At 40.5% G+C, this 21,216-nt stretch overlaps 1 protein-coding gene across 2 annotated transcripts; it reads left to right on the forward strand.

Moving 5' to 3' along the window:
- Positions 1 to 1,458: 1,458 nt before the first annotated feature.
- Positions 1,459 to 9,464, forward strand: LOC132773135 (olfactory receptor 4S2-like). Of its 2 annotated transcripts, XM_067463220.1 has the most exons (2): positions 1,459 to 2,357; positions 9,431 to 9,464. In XM_067463220.1, exons 1-2 carry the CDS (start codon positions 1,459 to 1,461, stop codon positions 9,462 to 9,464), a joined length of 933 nt encoding a protein of 310 aa, XP_067319321.1. The 2 variants fall into 2 exon arrangements, with proteins under 2 accessions (XP_067319321.1, XP_060628102.2); XM_060772119.2 differs by lacking the exon at positions 9,431 to 9,464 and having other exon boundaries at positions 1,459 to 2,406.
- Positions 9,465 to 21,216: the final 11,752 nt, after the last annotated feature.

Genomic DNA, 21,216 nt, shown 5'->3' on the forward strand with positions numbered 1-21,216 from the left:
TAAATAACAAAGCACATGCATGTGGGTACCAGTCTCTCTTATACAGAGAGGGACCCATGGCATCCCTTAGAACAATGTTTGATAGTTCACCTTATCTCTACCAGCTTACACCATCATTACATGAACCTCGTAGCCAATGATGGTCAGGACGGCATGGCCTTTGGTTAATCAAGCCAATTCCTGTTCTCTAAATGTGGGCATTTCAGCTATCAATCATGCACTGGCCGTTATTTGGGCCATCCAATCATAAAGCAGGGAAAAGGAGGGCAGAAGCCTGAGCGGTCTTTGCATAACTCAGCAATTTCTGCACAATTGTGTTTTTTAAAAAACCCAAGTTTGATTTATCTCATGTTATGACCCAGAATTTTTCTTCCATATACTAGGGTTTTTTTGAAATAGTGTACAAATGTCATAGCAGCACTTTTATCTTTAATTACGATCGTTATATGTATGTATACAGTTTATAAAATAAGGTATAATGGTCTCAACTTTTCAGATATACTATCTATTTACATTGTAACGGGGAAGGTCTCATCAAAAAGAAGAATAAATTATTTTAACTCATGTATTATAGCATTAACTTTCATGAGGCATGATTCTAAATATCAGGAAATTGTATTAGTTGATAAAATGGCACAGGATTTTCTTTCTATCTCAAAAAGTAAATTGGATCATCTGCAATCTAAAGAAGAACATAGTAAGAGTTTTGTCATTTTTTTTCCCTTTGGTTTTTATGCTTTCAAAAAACTTTCATAATTTATTCATTTGCGTTGGTTTTGTGTGTAGTATTTCCTTCCATATTTGTAGTTTGGGAATTTATTCCCCTTCTGTGAGTTTGGCACATTAATTCATCACATTGCAAGATTTTGTGCCTTCTCTCAAGCTATTTATCAAAAATAAATTCTGCCCAGTAACAAATGGCAAACATTTTGTTTTGCAGATATTTCTTTTTATTTTAATCAGCCATTCTCTGCCTATCCATAAATGCAGCTGGGAAATCTTTTAAAATCCTAAAACCAGCTTTATTTGTTCTGGAAGGAATTGTCTATCCTTAATAAGAAAAACAATTCTCCTTTAAAAAGAAGGGTTCCCCCCACACAGAGGAATTGTTTTGTCTTTAAAAAATGCATGTGTCTATGTGCCTGCAAGTCACCTTATGATTTAAGAGTCCATTAATTTCACAAGAGGTTTTTAAGGCAGGAAATGGTTAGATGTATTTTAAACTATTTCTTTCACTGTAATACAGCCCACAACACTCAGTGTTTGTTGGTGATCTGCAAGATGGGCAGATTTTATATGGGATTTTTTTTGTTAGTTAACTAGTTTTTGCTAATATCCCAAGTAAGCTTGCCAGATTTCATGAAATTGCCTATTCTACTTCGTGTGGTATTTTTTAGTCACCAATGCTCTATTTATGCTCTTAGCATATTCATTCTATGTTTTGCAGGTGATTTTGACATGATGCAGACTATAAACAATGTGACTGAATTTGTTCTTCTTGGCCTCACCCAAAACGATGAGCTGCAGAAAATTTATTTTGTGGTGTTTCTGTTCTTCTATCTGATCAATGTGTTGGGAAACCTCCTGATTATTGTCATTGTCATCTTGAGTTCCCGTTTGAACTCTCCCATGTATTTTTTCCTCAGCTACTTATCTTTTATAGATATCTGCTACTCTTCTGTAACAGGCCCCAAAATGATAGCTGACTTGCTTGCTGAGAAGAAAACAATTTCATTCATTGGTTGCATAGCCCAGCTCTTTGGGGTCCATTTCTTTGGCTGCACAGAAATTTTCATCCTCACAGTGATGGCATACGATCGGTATATTGCGATCTGTAAACCCCTCCACTATACCACCATTATGACCAAGCAGGTATGTGGGCAGATGGTGGCATGCTCATGGTTTGGAGGGCTTATGCACTCTTTGGTGCAGACACTTGTGACCACACACCTTCAGTTTTGTGGACCCAATGAAATTGACCATTATTTCTGTGATGTTCACCCATTACTGCAACTGGCTTGCACAGATACATATGTTGCTGGCATCATAGTGGTGGCCAACAGCGGGATGATTGCTCTGAGTTGCTTCCTCATCTTGGTTGTGTCATACATTGTCATTTTGGTCTCCTTGAGATCTCGCTCTTCTGAAGGGCGCCGCAAGGCTCTCTCTACTTGTGCCTCCCACATCACAGTAGTCATTTTATTTTTTGGTCCATGCACCTTTACCTACATACGTCCTTCCAGCAACTTCTCAGAAGACAAGTCAGTGGCTCTGTTTTATACAGTCATCACTCCCATGCTAAACCCATTGATCTATACATTAAGAAATGCGGAGATGAAGAACGCCATGAAAAAATTGTGGCACAGGAAAGTGTCCGCGAGTGAGAAGACAAAAATGTGAACACAATTGGAGCAAAAATTATTCAAATATACAGTTCTATTCTATATTGTTTTGTGATCTTGTGTCCTGATTATATGTATCAGTCAAATTTCCTTGTATTATTTTGCATTGGCTTGTGTTTTTCTGTTTGATAATTCATTGTACAATTATACTGGATTAGTTGTAAGCAGTACTACCTATTTTCTGTTTTACTTTGTGCGCATTAATAGCTCTATATTAATGTGATGATATCAGTAATATTCCTGGTAACTATCTGTCGGCTGAAGACCCATTTATTTTTCCAAGCTGTTAATACATTTCAGCTTCAGTTTGTCTTTATCTCTTCTATAGTTTTATGATATAATCTTATGTTTTATTTTTGTTCCTTATCGTCAGCATTTTGCAAGAAGCTTCCCTGAAAACTTGCTAATAGTGGTGCCAGTAAATAAACAGAAACAAACAAAGGAATAAAGCACGATGCAGAAATTATGTTTCAAGGGGAAAAAAACTGTTTACTTTTTTAAAAAATGGTTTACATCCTAAACATAGCATCAAGCAATAGTAACACAGCAGGCATTGCAGGCTTTATGGACGAAGTTCCAGATATGGTTAAGTAGATATCTGGTTTAAAGATGATAATAATAATAACAGCAAGAGTAACAACAATAACAATGCTATGGTCATTCATTACTAGAACCTGTAGAAAAAAAGGCATGGAAATGGATTGAAACACTACGTAAGGAGATCCTGTGGTGCAGTACACAAAATAAACATAAGCATGTCATTAGGGTACAAATCTAGACAAGGGACTCCCCTTATCCCCAACTTTCTCAGATTCAAACTTGAGGTTAGAGGGAATGCATGTCTTTCTTGTTATTCCAAGGTTTTGTATCCTTAAATAGGATTTCTTCAAAGTTGAGTGTCTCAGTAGTCAGACTTTGAAAGCAAGTTCATGTTTATCTACCAATGACAAATCACAAAGCAAAGCATGTTTAATTCAAAATATGTAGATGAGGAAAAGCATATGCCTTGTGTGCTGAATTCCCAGCACAGTGTCTATGGCTTGGCCTATCCCTTTAGAAGCAATATTTGTTGAGGACTTTTTAATTACATGCCTTTTATGTGGAATAGGCTGTTCTAGTGTCCAGGTCCGTAGCCAGAAAAATTTTTCAGGAGGGGTTGAAATTTTCAGGGTTTTTTTTTTAAATTTCGTGCGGGGGGGGGGAGGGGGGTTGAAACTTGCTTCCTAGCTCACGCTGAAGCAAAAAGCACAGCAGGGGGCAGAGCAGCATTCAGTAGCCTGCAGCTCCGCCCCTGTCAACCACCTCCACCAAGTCTGGCCTCCTTAATGAGAGCATTCAACACCCCCCCCCCCAAACTTGGTTGCTTCACTACATTGGCTATTGCTGCAAGTAATGACAGTGTGAATAACTTGTCAATATTTGCCTGAGATAGTGCTTGCAGTTCTGGAGGGACTCTTGATTTTTTGCATCTCATAGACCTAGCATGGGGATTTTGTTAACCAGTTAAAATTCATGAGTAAACCAGGTTTTTAAAAAAATCTGAAACATTTCAAGGGGGAGTTGAACCCCTAACCCCCCCCCCCCTCGCTACAGGCCTGCGAGTGTTATCAGCTGCATTGAAAGCCAGGGATGCACCAGTTCCCACCAAAATGCCAGCCACGTGACAGTTTTCATCTGAAGTGCCTCATAAGCCTGATGCATAATGTTGATGTATGCCCACCATGGCTGGCTCTGACATGGGACTTTTTCCGATGGGGAAAGGGGACGGGGGAATCGTCTTCTTTGCGTGGCCTTCCATGGGGTTCTGTCTTTAAAGAAGACATTGGCATTGAATGTTTGCCATATATGTGTACACTGTAATCCGCCCTGAGTCCCCTGCGGGGTGAGAAGGGCAGAGTATAAAAGCTGCAAATAAATAAATTAATTAATTAACTTACTCCTATCAGACAGGGATCGCTTCCTCTTACTTCTAGTTCAACCATATACTTAAGCATGTTTATTTATGTAGTTAGAAGAGACACTGCTTCTACGAGATCCTTTGGCCCTCAAGCCCCTTATTCTAAAGGAAAGATAAGGCACCATTCCAGAGACACCACTTCTATGGGATCCTTTGCCCCTCAAGCCCCTTACTCTAAATGAGATACAAGGCACTGTTCCTGAGACACCACTTCTATGAGATCCTTTATTCCTTAGGTCTCTTACTCTAGAGGAGACAAGCACAATTTTTCAAACACTATTTCAAAGGGACCCATACCATATTTAAACCAGTAATGGAAACCTAAGGAGCATTGGCATGAGTCTCCTTTCTAGAGAGAAAAATTGGGATATAACCAACAACAGCAGCAACAGCAGACTGTCCACAAGAACACTCACACTTTCACATCACAAAAATGATCTAAGACAGAGTTGCAATCCCACCTAAAATAAGTGCCTGTAGCAGTTTCTAAGCAACGGGAAGCTCCCCAACTCCAAAAACCTTTATTTCTACACACTTCAGATACAAAGTCTCATGGGCAACTGATAGGAAGTACTCTTGCATTGTTTGATGGGCTTTGTGAGACTCCATCTTTAAAAGGTCTTTAAAGTGTGTAGATGCATGTGTGCATGAGTCATACCAGGTCCAAAAGAACCACCCACACATGTTGCTCCAAATTTGCCTGGGTTTGCTAGGCTAGCTGAGAATACCAAATAAATTCTCAAATCTCCCCCTCCCAAACCTCCCCAAATAAACCATTGTCAATAGCACAGTTTTAGATACTTCCCCCCTCTAAACAGGTCAAAAATTTACCTATCTGCACAAAAACCTACATTATTGGGTTTATTATTGACAACAGTGACATGATTCCCTTGAGCTTTTTTTTGTTGGCTGGTTCAAACGTTGCCATTCTATTTATGCTGTGTTTTTCTGAAGGATGACTCCCAAGTGGGTTGCTGTGAGTTTTACGGCCTGGATGACTCAAAGTCTTTTCTACCTGGGCCTCCCACATCACTGTCGTGATTTTCTTTGGACTATGAATTTTCATCCAAGGCCTTCCACCAACTTCTCAGAGGACATTTATTTATTTATTTATTTTGAGGTTTTATATACCGACCCTCTCACCTTCAAAGAGGAATTCGGACCGGTTCACAACATGTGTTAACATACAAAGAATGTACAATAACAACACAATGCCACTTCATAACACGATTAAAATATCAGCACCATACACATTAAAACATTATCATCACAGTTAAAAGAGCCAAATCGTCCAACGCCATCACAATACCATTCATCATCCTCCTTTCATGTGGGCAAAGAATTAAATCAGTTGTCAAATGCCGCGTTCCACAACCAGGTCTTTGTTAGTTTCCTGAACATCATGAGGGAGGGGGCAGTTCTGATCTCTAATGGCAGGGAGTTCCAAAGTCGAGGGGCCACCATCGAGAAGGCCCTGTTCACCGTCACCACCAGCCGTGCTTGTGCAGGCGGTGGGACCGAGAGCAGGGCCCCTCCAGACGATCTTAGTGGTCTTGATGGTTCGTAGGGGAGAATACGTTCGGAGAGGTAAACAGGGCCGGAGTCGTTTAGGGCCTTATAGGTTAACACCAGCACTTTGAATTGTGCTCGGAAGCGAATCGGCAGCCAGTGGAGCTGGTTGCCGAGCGGAGTGGTGTGCTCCCTGTACCCAGCACCCGTTAGTAATCTGGCTGCCGTGCGTTGTACTTGCTGCAGCTTCCGGGCAGTCTTCAGAGGCAACCCCACGTAGAGAGCGTTGCAGTAATCTAAGCGGGATGTAACCGAATCGTGTACTACTGTGGCCAAGTCAGCCTTCCCAAGGTACGGACGCAGCTGGTGCACAAGTTTTAATTGTGCGAATGCTCCCCTGACCACTGCTGAAACCTGGGTTTCCAGGCTCAGCGATGAATCCAGGAGAACTCCCAGACTGCATACCTGTGCTTTTAGGGGGAGTGTGACCCTGTCCAGCACAGGCTGTAACCCCATACCCTGTTCGGTCTTACGACTGACCAGGAGTACCTCTGTCTTGTCTGGATTTAGTTTCAATCTGTTGTCCCTCATCCAGTCCGTGACAGCGGCCAAGCACCGGTTCATGACCTGAACAGCCTCCTTAGTGGCAGGTGAAAAAGAGTGATAGAGTTGGACATCATCTGCGTACAGATGACATCGCACCCCAAAACTCCGGATGATCTCTCCCAATGGCTTCATGTATATGTTAAACAACATAGGGGACAAAACTGAACCCTGCGGGACTCCACAGTACAATGGCCGCGGAGTCGAGCAGGTGCCCCCTAAAGACACCTTCTGAGAATGACCCTCGAGGAATGACTGGAGGCATTGCAATGCAGTACCCCCAAGGCCCATTCCCGCGAGGCGTCTCAGAAGGATACCGTGGTCGACGGTATTGAAGGCCGAAGAGAGGTCCAGCAGAACCAGCAGGGACACACTCCCCCTGTCCAATTCCCGGCGAAGATCATCCACTAAGGCGACCAAGGCTGTCTCAGTACCATGTCCCGGCCTAAAGCCAGACTGTGACGGATCTAGATATTCCGTGTCCACCAGGAATTCCTGGAGTTGCAAGAGTGTGACTGTATTCTATTTACACCATAATCACTCCAATACTAAATCGCTTTATTTATTTATTTATTTATTTGCGACATTTCTACCCGGCTTTCTCCACCCCGGGGTGGTGGTGGTGGGAATGGACTCAAGGCAGCTTACACTTTGGCAACTATTTGATGCTTTCAAAAAACAATATACAATTAAAAACATTTAAATAGAATTATAGAATACATAAAAACATTTACAACATCTAAAAATTGACTTCACTGTTAACTATATTATCCAAAGTCATAGGCTGGGCCGTTCCAATAGTCATTGCACATAAATCCATATTTATGTATTGTACAAGATCTCCAAAAGCTTGATCAAAAAGTCACGTTTTTACTTACAAAAGGTCAGATTTAATATCTCTAGGGAGGGAATTCCACAGTCGAGGGGCCACCACTGAGAAGACCCTGTCTCTTGTCCCCACTAGTCGTGCCTGAGAAGGAGGCGAGACCAAGAGCAGGGCTTCCGCAGATGAGCATAAGCTCCGAGATATATATATATCTTGAGAACTGAGGAGGTGAAAATGTGGGGTGCATATTTTTCAATTAAATGTTGAAGGACAAGATCCTGATCTACTATTGAATTCCCACATCTAAAACCAGATTGTTCATAATCCGAAATATTTTCCTCTTCTAGCCAATCCAGTAATTTTGAATGCAGATGACCAGCATATAGCTTACTACTAATGATAATTAGCCAGCTGAATGCTCTATAATTAGCTGGATCTGCTTGTTCTCCTTTGGGATAATGATTAAACCCCAGGCCTTAGAAGAAATAGCTGAATGATCCATCTAGGTGAAAAGCTAAGCCAAAATTGGAGCCTGCCAAGCCAAATTTGCTTTAAGCAATACTGGAGGAATATTATTACTCCCTAGCACTTTACCTGGTTTTAGCTATAAAATTAATTTAGATCTCTCAGTGGCAGTAAAAGGGGGGCATTCCAATAAAGTACTGCTATCAGCTGTCTTAAAGTGTACATTGTTTTGATATATAATACAGATGTTAAAGAAGTAAGCTTTCTAAGAAGATGCTGAAATGTAATATAAGTAATTAGTTGCTGAAATGTGCATTTTTCCTTCTGTGTACATTTAGAAACCATTAGAAATGATAGCCATTACTTATAGTAGACTTTCATCAGATGGAACTGGGGAAAGCAGGGGAAGCCATCTTCTTGTGTGTAGAATCGTCTTTGTGTGGAGTTCCATCTTTAAAGAAGACTAAGAATATACTACACCCTTCACACAGGATTGTTTCCTCCCACCTCAGCCATCTGCTTAGAGGATACCTGAGACACCGTTCTTAAGAAAGACACAATTTCTGAGGTACTTGATTTTCTTCTTCAATCCTGTTACTCTAGAGGAGTTATGAGGCATCGTTCTTAAGGCAGACACCATTTGTCTCTATGGGCACTTCTGCTCTCCCTCCCAATCCTCTTACTCTTACAGAGACAGGAAACATTGTTCTTAAGCCAGACCCCCCATTCTCTGAGCTCCTTTCCTTTCCTTCCAATCTAATTGCTCTCGGTCATGTAAGTCTGAAATTTTAAAAGCTAGCAGTAGCACAATTTTGAAAAACCAAGATTTTTTTTGTGTGTATCAGGAGCAACTTGAGAAACTGCAAGTCACTTCTGGTGTGAGAGAATTGGCAGTTTGCAAGGATGTTGCCCAGGGGACGCCAGGATGTTTTGATGTTTTACCATCCTTTTGGGAAGCTTTTCTCATGTCCCCACAGGGAGAGCTGGAGTGGACAGAGGGAGCTCATCCGTACTCTCCCCGGATTGGAACCTCTGACCTGTTGATGTTCAGTCCTGCCGACACAAAGGTTTAATCCATTGCACCACTGGGGGTTCTTAAAACCAAGGTTACTATGGATAAATAGCAGGAAAAACAAAGTGGTGATATCTGAAATTTTGGTATTTCTAATGATTAAATTAATTTTTAAAATTACCATGCTAGTCTCATGAAGCAGGATTTGGGGAAAGAATCATCAGTTCTTGGTAGGAGACTGCCCACAGGAATGCTTCACATCATGGAAGTGATTCAACATGTGCACGTGTTTCCATCCTATTTCTCCATTTCCATTCAAATCATGATCTCAGAAGACAATTTCTCTCTGTCTCTCACTCCCTTTTGTTTTTTAACACTTTTAAAACAGTTCCCTGATGAAGCATCAAGGACCAGCTGGCAGAAGTCTTTTCTGCATCGTTTGATGGGCTCAATTAATTCACTTAGATATCATCATTGTACTCTGGCCTTGGCAGGTTGGTTGGCACTGTTGGATATTATAGCAATTAATTATAGCTAACTTGAATTTTTAATTTCTTAGTGAGCCTTCAGGAGCGTGGTAAATGGAGACATGTTTTTATGGTCAGAAATAATTTGATGTTTTAAAAGTTAGATATAATTTTATAACTGCCAAATAGAAGGAAAAAACGTGGAGACAGTGACAGACTTTGAATTTCTAGGGGCGAAGATTACTGCAGACGCAGACTGCAGCCAGGAAATCAGAAGACGTTCACTTCTTGGGAGAAGAGCAATGACCAATCTCGATAAAATAGTGGAGAGTAGAGACATCACACTGGCAACGAAGATCCGCATAGTTAAAGCAATTGTATTCTCCATAGTAACCTACAGATGTGAGAGCTGGACCTTAGGGAAGGCTGAGCGAAGGAAGATAGATGCTTTTGAACTGTGGTGTTGGAGGAAAGTTCTGAGAGTGCCTTGGACTGCGAGAAGATCCAACCAGTCCATACTCCAGGAAATAAAGCCTGACTACTCATTGCAGGGAAGGATAGTAGATGCAAAGATGAAGTAATTTGGCCACATCATGAGAAGACAGGAAAGCTTGGAGAAGACAATGATGCTGGGGAAAATGGAAGGAAAAAGGAAGAAGGGCCAACCAAGGGCAAGATGGATGGTATCCGTGAAGTGACTGGCTTGACTTTGAAGGAGCTGGGGGTGGTGACAGCTGACAGGGAGCTTTGGCGTGGGCTGGTCCATAACATTACAAAGAGTTGGAAGTGACTCAACGAATAAACAACAACAAATTTTATCGCATAATTGGTTGCGTCATTTTTATGTTTTATTTAATAATTGGTTGTTTGATGTTGGTTTACTTTGGGATCGGGTGGACCGCTAATGTATTCATGTTTGCACTTGTGGAGAAGCATTGAATGTTTGCCTCTGTAGCAGGCCCGTAGCCAGGGTTTTGGTTTTTTTTGGAGGGGGGGCTGAGTTTGGTTCGGGGGGGGGGGCTGAGTCTGAGTGAAAGAGGGTCTACCCTAGCAAACCTTTTGTATCGTTACCCCAATACCCCCATGCATATGGGATATATTGAGCATGGTGATCAGATCATGATTTGAATAAACATAACAGTTTAAATAATGTACCAGTAAGGCCTTCTTGCGGACCACCATGAGAATTTCAGGGGGGGGGGGGGCTGAAGCCCCTCAACCCCCCCCCCCCACTACATGCCTGCTCTGTAGTTTTTGTTTGTTGGAATCTGCCCTGAGTCCCCTTGGGGAGATAGAATAGAATACAAATAAAGCTGTTGTTGTTATCTGAAACACAACAAGATGAGTCCACAGCAGACAAGATCACTCTGCTGGCTGTTGTATTGGAGCACACATCAGACACTTCCCAAGTGTCTAGGACTGTGTGATATATCGGCGAATAATACATGCAGATCCCAGTAAGGTGGCCTTCTGCAGCTTGCAGATGGTAATTTTGTCAGTGCCAATTGTGTTTAAGTGCAGGCCAAGGTCTTTAGGCACTGCACCCAGTGTGCCGATCACTACTGGCACCACCATTACTGGCTTGTTGTTGTTGTTGTTGTTGTTGTTACTATTACTATTACTGTTATTATTATTATTACCTTTACTGGCTTATTATTATTATTATTATTATTATTATTAGTATTGTTATATTTTTAGTAAGTTTCTAGAATTAGTTTTTGACAATTTCAGTATCCTCCTTTCAAATGAAACTTGGGAAGATGTTCTATTTATACAAGCATTATAGCTACAATGAGAATATAGCAATAGAATTGCATTGCTCCCTATTCACTGGATAATTTGGCAGAAATATGGCAATTTCCTTTAACTGGAGGCACATAATAGAAGTTTCAGAAACAGTAATAGGCTTCTTGTAGAACAAACGAATCATCAATCCTGTTTTATAGTTTCTGCAGATAATCTTTCGGCAGAGGATAATAAGCCCACCAACTATATTTTAGAGCCCCCATCTTTGTTTTTAAAATCTCCACTCCAAGATCAAATTGAAATATTTTTTATTAGATCCATAGCACACCTTGCTTCAGAAGACAATATAGGACAGATGGCAATCATGAAGGGACAGTGGAACAGGCTACTGGACAGCAAAGGTAAATGTGTCAGAGTGGGGGCAGAAACAGATTCCACCAATGATTGCTGGTGGCTCCTATCTTCCAAGAGGAGAGAGCTGAATTGGCTCTGGATCTTAATATGAAGCTTAATAGTGCAATTCACAGTGCTGAATCTATTTTGGGAGTTGTATTCAGCACATTGGATAGTTATTTTCAAGTTCAAACGAAGGGTCCTAGCTGCCACTGCTATATAAGGATGAAGATCATATTGGATCCAATTAATGAAGCAGAGATTTAAGACAGGAGCAAGCAAAGAGAAACCTTTTTTCTCCCTACAGCTTCTAGGTGGTTTCAGAGGTCCCTCCCCCCGCTGCTCCATTGCTGCATAGCAGAGCCCCCACCCCACAAGTGTTTTTTAACCCCAGATGCCAAGACAACTGTGGTAGTAGCTGCTGAGTTTAGATGCTCATGCCTGCAAAATGTAGAGTCTCACTAGTGCAGGGGTTCTCAAACTTTTTCAGCCGTCTAACCCTTTTTGAAGCAAAAGTTGCTCGTGGAGTCCCAATAAATCTATCTATCTATCTATCTATCTATCTATCTATCTATCTATCCATCTATCCATCCATCCATCCATCCATCCATCTATCTATCTATCTATCTATCTATCTATCTCTCAGGCATTGGCCGGGCCAGTGACGGATGGAGAATGTTTGTGTGAACTAATTCACGCAGTGCAAAAATAAAATAAAATAAAATACAATATTTAAAATGAAGAACAATTTTAATCAACATAAACTTAACAGTATTTCAGTGGAAGGCCATTCAGTCCAATCCCCATGCAGGAAAAGCACAACCATAGCACCCCAACAGTTGGCCATCCGGCCATTGTAATAATAATAACAATAATAGCAGAAACTGGGACTGAGGCGCAGCTGGCTGGGAGTCAGCTGCATTAAGATCACTACTGACCAAAAGGTCATGAGATCGAAGCCAGCCCAGGTTGGAGTGAGCTTCCAACCATTGTGTGTAGCTTGCTGTCGACCTTTGCAACCCAAAAGACAGTTGCATCTGTCAAGTAGGAAATTTAGGTACTGCTTATGCGGGAAGGCTAATTTAACTAATTTACGATACCATAAACTCTCCAGCAAGCAAGCAAGCAAGCAAGCAAGCAAGCAAAGAATGAGGAAGTACTCCATCAGTATCTCAAATGGACAGTGAAGTGACAGCTCCCCTGATGGCCAGAATGCCCTCATGAAAACTGGAAATTTAAATAGCCTCTGTGTGTCTTTCTATATATGTTGTGTGTCTATGGCATTGAATGTTTGCCATGTATATGTACATTGTAATCTGCCCTGAGTCCCCTGTGGGGTGAGAAGGGTGGAATATAAATACTGTAAATAAATAATAATAAATAAATCCCAGAGACCATCTAGTCTGGCCCCCTTTTGCCATGAAGGAAAAACACAGGTAAAGCACCCCCAGTAGGTGGCCACCCAGCCTTTGTAATAAAACAACAACATCAGCAAGAGCAGCCCCAGGGCCATCCAGTCCTACCCCATTCTACAATGCAAGGCAGAGGTGGGGGCTCTCCAGGCTCCACGGGAGGCAGGGCCGCCCAGGCTGGGGCTGCCCTTCATATGCAGGAGGGAGCAGAAGGTGCATGTAGCCCCTGACTGTGCTTTGCAGAGCCCTAAGAATACAACAGAGCACAGTTTGAGAACCGCTGCACTAGTGAAGCAGAGAGTGAAGGCGGCAGCAGCAAGCAAACCGTAACCTCTTCCTCTCCTCTCTATCACTTTCTAGATTATCAGTTCGCCCCTCCTCATAGTCTCATAGTCCCTTATGCAATTCCGATTGATTTGGTGAGTATGTTCCAGTTGGTGTTATCAAATGGATTAAATTCCTCCCTTTATACTGAGAGTTTTCTTTCTTCCCTTTTTAAAAAAAAAGCCTGTTGGGATTATTTTAAATATTTTATTAAATGTATTTATATTTTATTATCTGAACTAATTATTTGGTGGTCAGCCTCAGGGAGGCCTTGCCTTGAAATGCTCCAAGAAAATGTTTAAATAAACATATATTCTAAAACTGCTGAGGATCATCCCTTGGGTATAATTAAAAGCTGGTTATAAAGAAACATTTTTAAATGTGATGTTATATCAGTTTTGGCAACACACACACACACACAAAGCTAATAGTTATGCAACCCTCCCAATGTATGGCTTATTGTCACTGTGGGATGTGGCCTCCCAGTGTGGTGTGTAATTGTTGCTGAATGGAGGACTCAGTTCCCGGGTACTATCCATGCAGCACTAACCAGGTATTAGGACAAGTAGATGAATGCGATTTTCCTGCTTCTTGGCAGTGGGTTGGACTGGATGGTCCACAACGTCTCTTCCAACTCAATGATTCTATGATTCTGGGAATGCTTTCCACAACATGGGAAGAAGCAGTAGAAGCTTGGGGGGATGTCAAATAGAGGAGACAGAATCCTGAAACTGTTTCTGTGGTGGTGGTGATGGTAGAAAGATCAACATTGGAAGGCACGTTATTAATTTTGTTTACTTCTAGGGGGAGGAGATGTTACTTTTCCTTTCCATGATAACTGAAACATCCTTAAATATGAAAATTCTCACAAGCACAAGGTATTACTTAGAAGTATCCACCATGTATTCAGTGTAGGTTACTCCTAAGCAATTGTGAACAGGTTAGATTGCAGTCAGTCTTTTCTGTACCAGGAGAGCTCAACGACATTCAGTGTCTTATTTTTCCTTAAGCTCCTTCTACACTGTCCTATTTCCCAGGAACTGATCCCAGATTGTTGGTAAATAATCTGGGATAAGAAGATAATCTGGGACCAGATGCTGGGATTTAGGGGCAGTGTAGAAGGGTTTTAGTAATTGATAATTTAATGCACTTCTGAATTTATTGTTGAAGGCTTTCATGGCTGGAATCACTGAGTTGTTGTGAGTTTTCCAGGCTGTATGGCCATGTTCTAGAAGCATTCTCTCCTGACATTGCACCTGCATCTATGGCAGGCATCCTCAGGGGTTGAGGGGTCTGTTGGAAATTAGGAAAAAGGGGTTTATATATCTGTGGAATGTCCAGGGTGGGAGAAAGAACTCTTGTCTGTTTGAGGTAGGTGTTGATGTTTCAATTGGTCACCTTGATTAGCACTTCTGAATTAGGGCCCTTCCACACAGCCCTATATCCCAGAATATCAAAGAAGAAAATCCCACAATATCTGCGTTGAACTGGGTTATCTGAGTCCACACTCAGATAATATGGGATTTCCTGCCTTGATATTCTGGAATATATCCCTTATTCTTTCTAAAGAGACTCAGCTTCATAGGAGTCCTGATGGTACAACTTTGCGAGATCATTTCAGGGCAAGGCTTAGCTCTCCTACTCAGTATTAGACATGGTTGTTTCTTGAGGCCCTTCTACACTGCCATATAATTCATATTATCTGCTTTGAACGTGATTATATGAGTCTATACTGCTATTCAAAGTAGATAATCTGGATTTTATATGGCAGTGTAAATGGGGCCATTGCTTCCCCATTATTGGGATTTATTTGCCAGGAAAGGATGAAGGGGGGGGAGGAGGAGGAAAATTACTTTTGCCCCCCTTCTCCTGGCACATCATTTCTACGTACCAGGAGAGGGCAGGCAGCAGGGAGATGCCAGGCAAGTTATTTTTCTTTTAAAGGCTTTTCTGGGTGATTTTCTTTTGTGTTTGGGTGCCCTGCTGGAAGGTCCTCCCTGAATCCCAGAATGTCCCCTCGCCTGCCCTGAGGAATAGTAGATATTATTTTGACCTCACAACAGCTCTAAGAAAAATGCAGGGAACAGAATCAACCTTTGTATATGGCATTCATTGACCTTGCAAAAGCCTTTGACATGTGAATCGAAATGCTCTCTGGCTGATCTCCTAAAAATCAGATGCCCTGATAAATTTGTGAACATCCTGTGGCTCCTCAATGACATGGCAGTAATAATCTTGGACAGCAATAGCTCCCAAAGTGACCCATTTAAAGTGGAATCAAATATTAAACAGTGAAGCGTTATTGCCTTAACCTTATTTTCTACTTTCATTACTATGATTTTATAGCTTATTGATGGGAAGTTTCTCACCAATGTGGAAATCATATATTGGACAGATTGCAAGCTCTTTAACCTCAGAACAAACACAAAGCAATCTATGTATGGAGAAAGTATAATATCAAAAGAGCATATAGTATATAATTTTATAAAAATTCCCAATATACAGCTCAATACAGTGGCATAAAGCAAAGTGAAAAGGAGAAATCGCTCTCAAACATAACAGTTCTGAGACTGATAGATCCCTATATATATATGCTTCATGGATATGTGTTCAATGAAGAAACCTTTCAAAGTAAACAGACACTGAGTCATGAAGTCCAAAGGAATGTCCCATTAGCATCAAAATCCAAGTAAGGTCCAGTGATAATGGAACTGCTCTCAAAAACGTCTTCGCAGGCAAAATCCAAATGGCATCAACAGGGGTGCCCAGGTATTTTTTGTACCCTGTTTCAGGGGAAAGATCCCCTTCTTCAGGAATTGATATGCACAGTGACTCTAGATTCATATCTAAAACAAAAGCAGAGATAACCCATATAACAAACATATAATCACAGTGTCTGATAGCTTTATAAGAAATGACTCTGCTTGTAGTAATTCCAACTGCGAGTAATCCTAAAGCTTCACCCTCAGGTTTATAAGGATTATTTAGAAACTTAAAGGGAACAGCTAAAATTAAGTGACTCATTAAGTCCCTGAGGGGAAAAGGTTTTGAACTTCCAAGATCTAGTACATTTCCCTTTGGGATAATAGTTTTTCCAAGTCCATGTGGGGTTTTGGAGTGATACATTCCAGAGTACAAAATTTAAAAGAGTTAGATGAATGTTTGAATTGTGTAAAGTGAGAATATAGAAGGGACTTGGTAGATAGACATTTGATTCTAGATTTATGTTCAGAGATTCTAATTCTCAGAGGTAGAATCATAGAATCATAGAATCAAAGAGTTGGAAGAGACCTCATGGGCCATCCAGTCCAACCCCTTGCTAAGAAGCAGGTGTATTGCATTCAAATCACCCCTGACAGATGGCCATCCAGCCTCTGTTTAAAAGCTTCCAAAGAAGGAGCCTCCACCACGCTCCGGGGCAGAGAGTTTCACTGCTGAATGGCTCTCACAGTCAGGAAGTTCTTCCTAATGTTCAGATGGAATCTCCTTTCTTGTAGTTTGAAGCCATTGTTCCGCGTCCTAGTCTCCAAGGAAGCAGAAAACAAGCTTGCTCCCTCCTCCCGGTGGCTTCCTCTCACATATTTATACATGGCTATCATATCTCCTCTCAGCCTTCTCTTCTTCACGCTAAACATGCCTAGCTCCTTAAGCCGCTCCTCATAGGGCTTGTTCTCCAGACCCTTGATCATTTTAGTCACCCTCCTCTGGACACATTCCAGCTTGTCAATATCTCTCTTGAATTGTGGTGCCCAGAATTGGACACAATATTTCAGGTGTGGTCTGGTGGTCTTTCCGATATACCACAGATCACAGTCACATGTCAAGAGGTAAATGACATTGCTGCTATTACAAGTGGAAAAATGTTTAAGTGTAGTGCCCACTTTGTTCCTATAGTTGTGTATCTCCTTAGTCTTCCAAGATTGTGCACAGCATTTACAGTTTCCACAGGGGTAGTGACCTCTCAAAGTACGTTTAGGTGAAATGGTGGGAGTGATTAAATCTGTGTGGATTAAAAAAATATCTTATATTTTTGGTATGTCTATTGCTGAAGATGGACAATTTTTCACAACCTGGAATATCTTGGAGAAGATGCCAGTATTTTTTTTTTGATATTTTGGGTAATGTGTTTGGAGTAGTGTGATAATTCTTTTGTCCAAATAATTTGATTTGTTTATAGGTTTAGGGCATTCTTTAAGTAAGGTGGGCCAATCCATTTATTAATTATTAATCCATTTCTTATGACATTTTAGGATAGCCTCTATTTCTGAACTCATGGCTTAAAGTAATACTTTCATGAATAAAGTGTTCCTTGGTACACCAAACAAATCCTTATTGTGGTTGCCTTTCACTTGGAAATCTATATCCTCATTGTGAAAGATCCAGAATAGGTCTTCACAATTATTTACGAATCCATTGCCTCTGGAAGACAATCATACTTGGCCATGAGTGATTGTGTATGAATGAATGATACTGTGTATTAATGAATTCTGCAGACCTGGATTGTGTTCCAATGAATCCTTGTTACCAGATATTTACCCTAATACCATTACAGAATATTACATTTTTAAGTTTCTTGCAAAATGTTTTCTCTCACATTGTGTTCTTTCCTATCTCTGTTTAGAGGCAAGTGTCAGTATGTTGTTATTATTTAGTACATACAGTCCATTTCATACATGTTTACTATCGCATCATTAGTTGATGTGTTTTTGAAATCTGATTTTAATGTGGTTAAACAATATTGATTAATTTAGCCCCTTTTTATTACTGGTACTCCGCTTTTAGCACCTGATACTTTCCCCTTTGTTTCTATAGCATTGTACTGAAAGCCAGGAGAGTTATTTTGGCACACCAGACAGAAAACTCCCTCAAGTATCCCTCCCCATCCCTAAGAGTGAATAATACATTCAGTGAGTCACAATTTTCCATCTCCTAATGATACCCAAAATTTACTGCCGAAGGCAACCACCTCACTCTACTTAATAGTATGGCTAGCCCTGCTATGGCAACATTTTAGGCAGTTTCAGATATTCAAACCAATTTAGACTTGCTATTAGTATCCTCACCTCTGGCCTTTTCCACATCAGGTTTCACGTGGATGGAATAATTTGTTTGGATTTGATTGCTTGTTGAAGTGGTATCTTATGTCAAATACTAGAGTCTACATTGTACAACCACATGTCTAATATAAAATGTTATAATTAAAGTAAGAACGAATGTCTGTAAGGTCCCAAGGGAAACATTGAGAAATATGGTATTTCAACACTTCCTGGAGAGACTGTATGACATACAAATGTTTTTTTACTTCACAACTTTGAATAATCATTAATTGTTCCCTTTTTTCTCTTCTGGGTGAAACATGTTTCAAAACCTTTGGGGATCCTTACCCAAGACCTAAAAGCTAGTGCTAAACACTGCTGTTTTTGTAAAAACAAACGTAAAGCATCCAGAGTCAATTAAAGCAATGCATTCTCCTAAAAAGTAAATCTTCTGTTTCTGACTTTTCATTAGAAGGGGGATCATAACTTACTATGTTTTATTGCGACCTTACCCTCTATCTTTGGTCTGAATACTCAACTGAATACTCAAAATATCTGGAAAATAATTGTATTCCCAATTCTTTGTGCTGCGTCTTAATAAAACTACCACTAGATTCTTTAACATGCTGGTAGAGGGTTAATAAAAGCCTGAGCTGCAATCTCATATTTATGTAGGCAATTTATTCCTGTGTAGGACAGAAGAAAGATGCAAAAAATAACTTGGCATCCCATTGATTTGTTTTGTTGTCCTTCTTTTTCTTTAATATATTTATATATCACATGACTTTACGGGAACGCCTCAATCTGTGATATAAGGTAGTTTTCCTAATGCTGCTTGCTGAGCTTTATAACTAAATAGAGATTTTAATTTAATCACAATTAACAGGTGATCAGACCAAAGGCTTAATTATTGCAGACTGGGACTAACCAGTTTCCTATGGAAAGTTCACCAGTAGCATATGAATGCAATACAACCCTTCTCCATGTGTTCTCCAGTGGCTGATATAATGTCTCTGGTATTGATACATAGACATCTCAACTAGTAGCCATTGGTGCCCCATTATTCATGGTTTCATGCAATTCAATTTCCCTTTAAAGATGTCAAAGTTGACAGTAATAATTCCATCTTGTGAAAGTCAGTTCTACCATTTTAACTCTGTACTATGTGAAGTTATTCTTTTATTTACTGATGCTTACTCCTTACCATGTAATTCTAGCAACCATAATCACTTACTGAAGTTGATTGTTGGAATAATATTAATTGATAGTGTAGTGTATAGTCCTGAATACTCTAAAGGCATCCGATCCCATCTAATCTTGGTAGGTAAGCAGGATTAGTCCTTGTTAATACTTGGATGTGAGACCACCAATGAATTCCAGGGTTTGTAGCACTTTTCCCGGGGGGGGGGGGGGAACCTAATATTTTGCTTACTGCTGGGATTGATGGGGAACCCTGTAATTGAAGTCTATTTAGTACCAGTATGAAAAATTGCTTGCTAATGTTTTGGTAAATGAGTTGGTTACTCTATTTTCTATTAACAGTGACCTGAGAAGGGGGAAAGAGTTTCTGTTCTTAACATTGACATTCTCCAATGTTTAGACTAAAGCAGTGGTCCTTAACTTTGTTTCTTCATGAATGTTGGACTTCAAGTACTAGAAGCTCCAAGTTGCATAGCCAATGGTCATGGATTCTGGGAGCTGAAGTTTTAAATGCTTGGAGGATCAAAAGTGAGAAGAGATAGAAGAATAGAAAGTATATTCTCTTTCTGCACAGACACATTCTCTTTTTCTGAAAAGACATATTTTCTCCTTAACCTGGTATATCTTCTCAAATGAGATATTCATATATAGCCTAAATTGCCTTTTAAACTTATTGTGAATCTGGAAATGGTTGTGTTGATCAGGTACAGTCCTCAGCTCCAGACCCCTATGTACTTCTTTTTTGAGACACTTTTCATTTATGGATGCATGCATTACCCCAACTGTTGCCCCCAAGATGATGTTGAACTTCCTGAGGGAGAGGAATGCCATCTGTTATAGTGGGTGCATGGTCCAGTTCTTCATGTTTTGTACTTTTACAGATGTAGAAACCTGTAGTTTGGCTGTCATGGCTATTGATTGCGATGTGGCCATTTACAAACCATTGCCCTACACTGTCATCATGTCAAAGCCGTGCTGTATCTGGCTGCTCCCTGGGGCTTACATTGGTGGAGTTGTGAGCTCCTTCATACATACCTACACATCTCTGAGATTATCTTATTGTGGCAGGAATCCTGTCAACCACTTCTTATGTGATCTCACTGCCCTGATGGCCCTAGTCTGTTCAGACACATCCCGCAGTGAGCTACTGTTGTTCACTTTTGGCACCTTGGTTGAAGGGTTCAACATTCTGACCATTCCTACTACCTATGCTGTCATAATCATTACCATTTTCAGGATGCCATCCTCAAGAGGAAGGCTCAAAGCATTCTCCACTTGTGCCTCTCACTTGACAACTTTGGCCTATTCTATGGCACCATCCTCTTCATATATTTCCAACCCAACTCAAGCTTGCCAATGGATACTACAAAAGAGTCTTTGTGTTTTACACCCCAATCACCCCATGTTGAATCTACATGGGCAGTGAAAGGTCCTGGCATATTCTGGCAGAGATTCAAGCAATGAGAGATTGGTTCATCCAGATTTTAGTAAAAATTAAGGATGAAGTTATAACAGAACTGAAAGAGTGGGTTGTTGTAGGTTTTTTTTCCTGAAAGAATAATTTACCCAGATGAGAACTGCTATGAAGTACAAGTGCGTGTGGGAAGAACAGTAACACTGGAAGAAAATTTTGGAGAAACAGAAAAAAAGATAACATCTTATCGATGTACCAGAGAAAGTAAGAGAAGGAAAGCTAAGCTTGGAATTTGATGGCATAAAGGAACAGATGAAAACACAGTAGTGTCTCACTTATCCAACATAAATGGGCCGGCAGAACGCTGGATAAGCAAAAAAGTGGGAAAATAAGGAGGGATTAAGGAAAAGCCTATTAAATGTCAAATTACACTATGATTTTAGAAATTAA

The sequence above is a fragment of the Anolis sagrei genome, chromosome 1 (assembly GCF_037176765.1).
Source record: "Anolis sagrei isolate rAnoSag1 chromosome 1, rAnoSag1.mat, whole genome shotgun sequence".
Classification (NCBI taxonomy): domain Eukaryota; kingdom Metazoa; phylum Chordata; class Lepidosauria; order Squamata; family Dactyloidae; genus Anolis; species Anolis sagrei.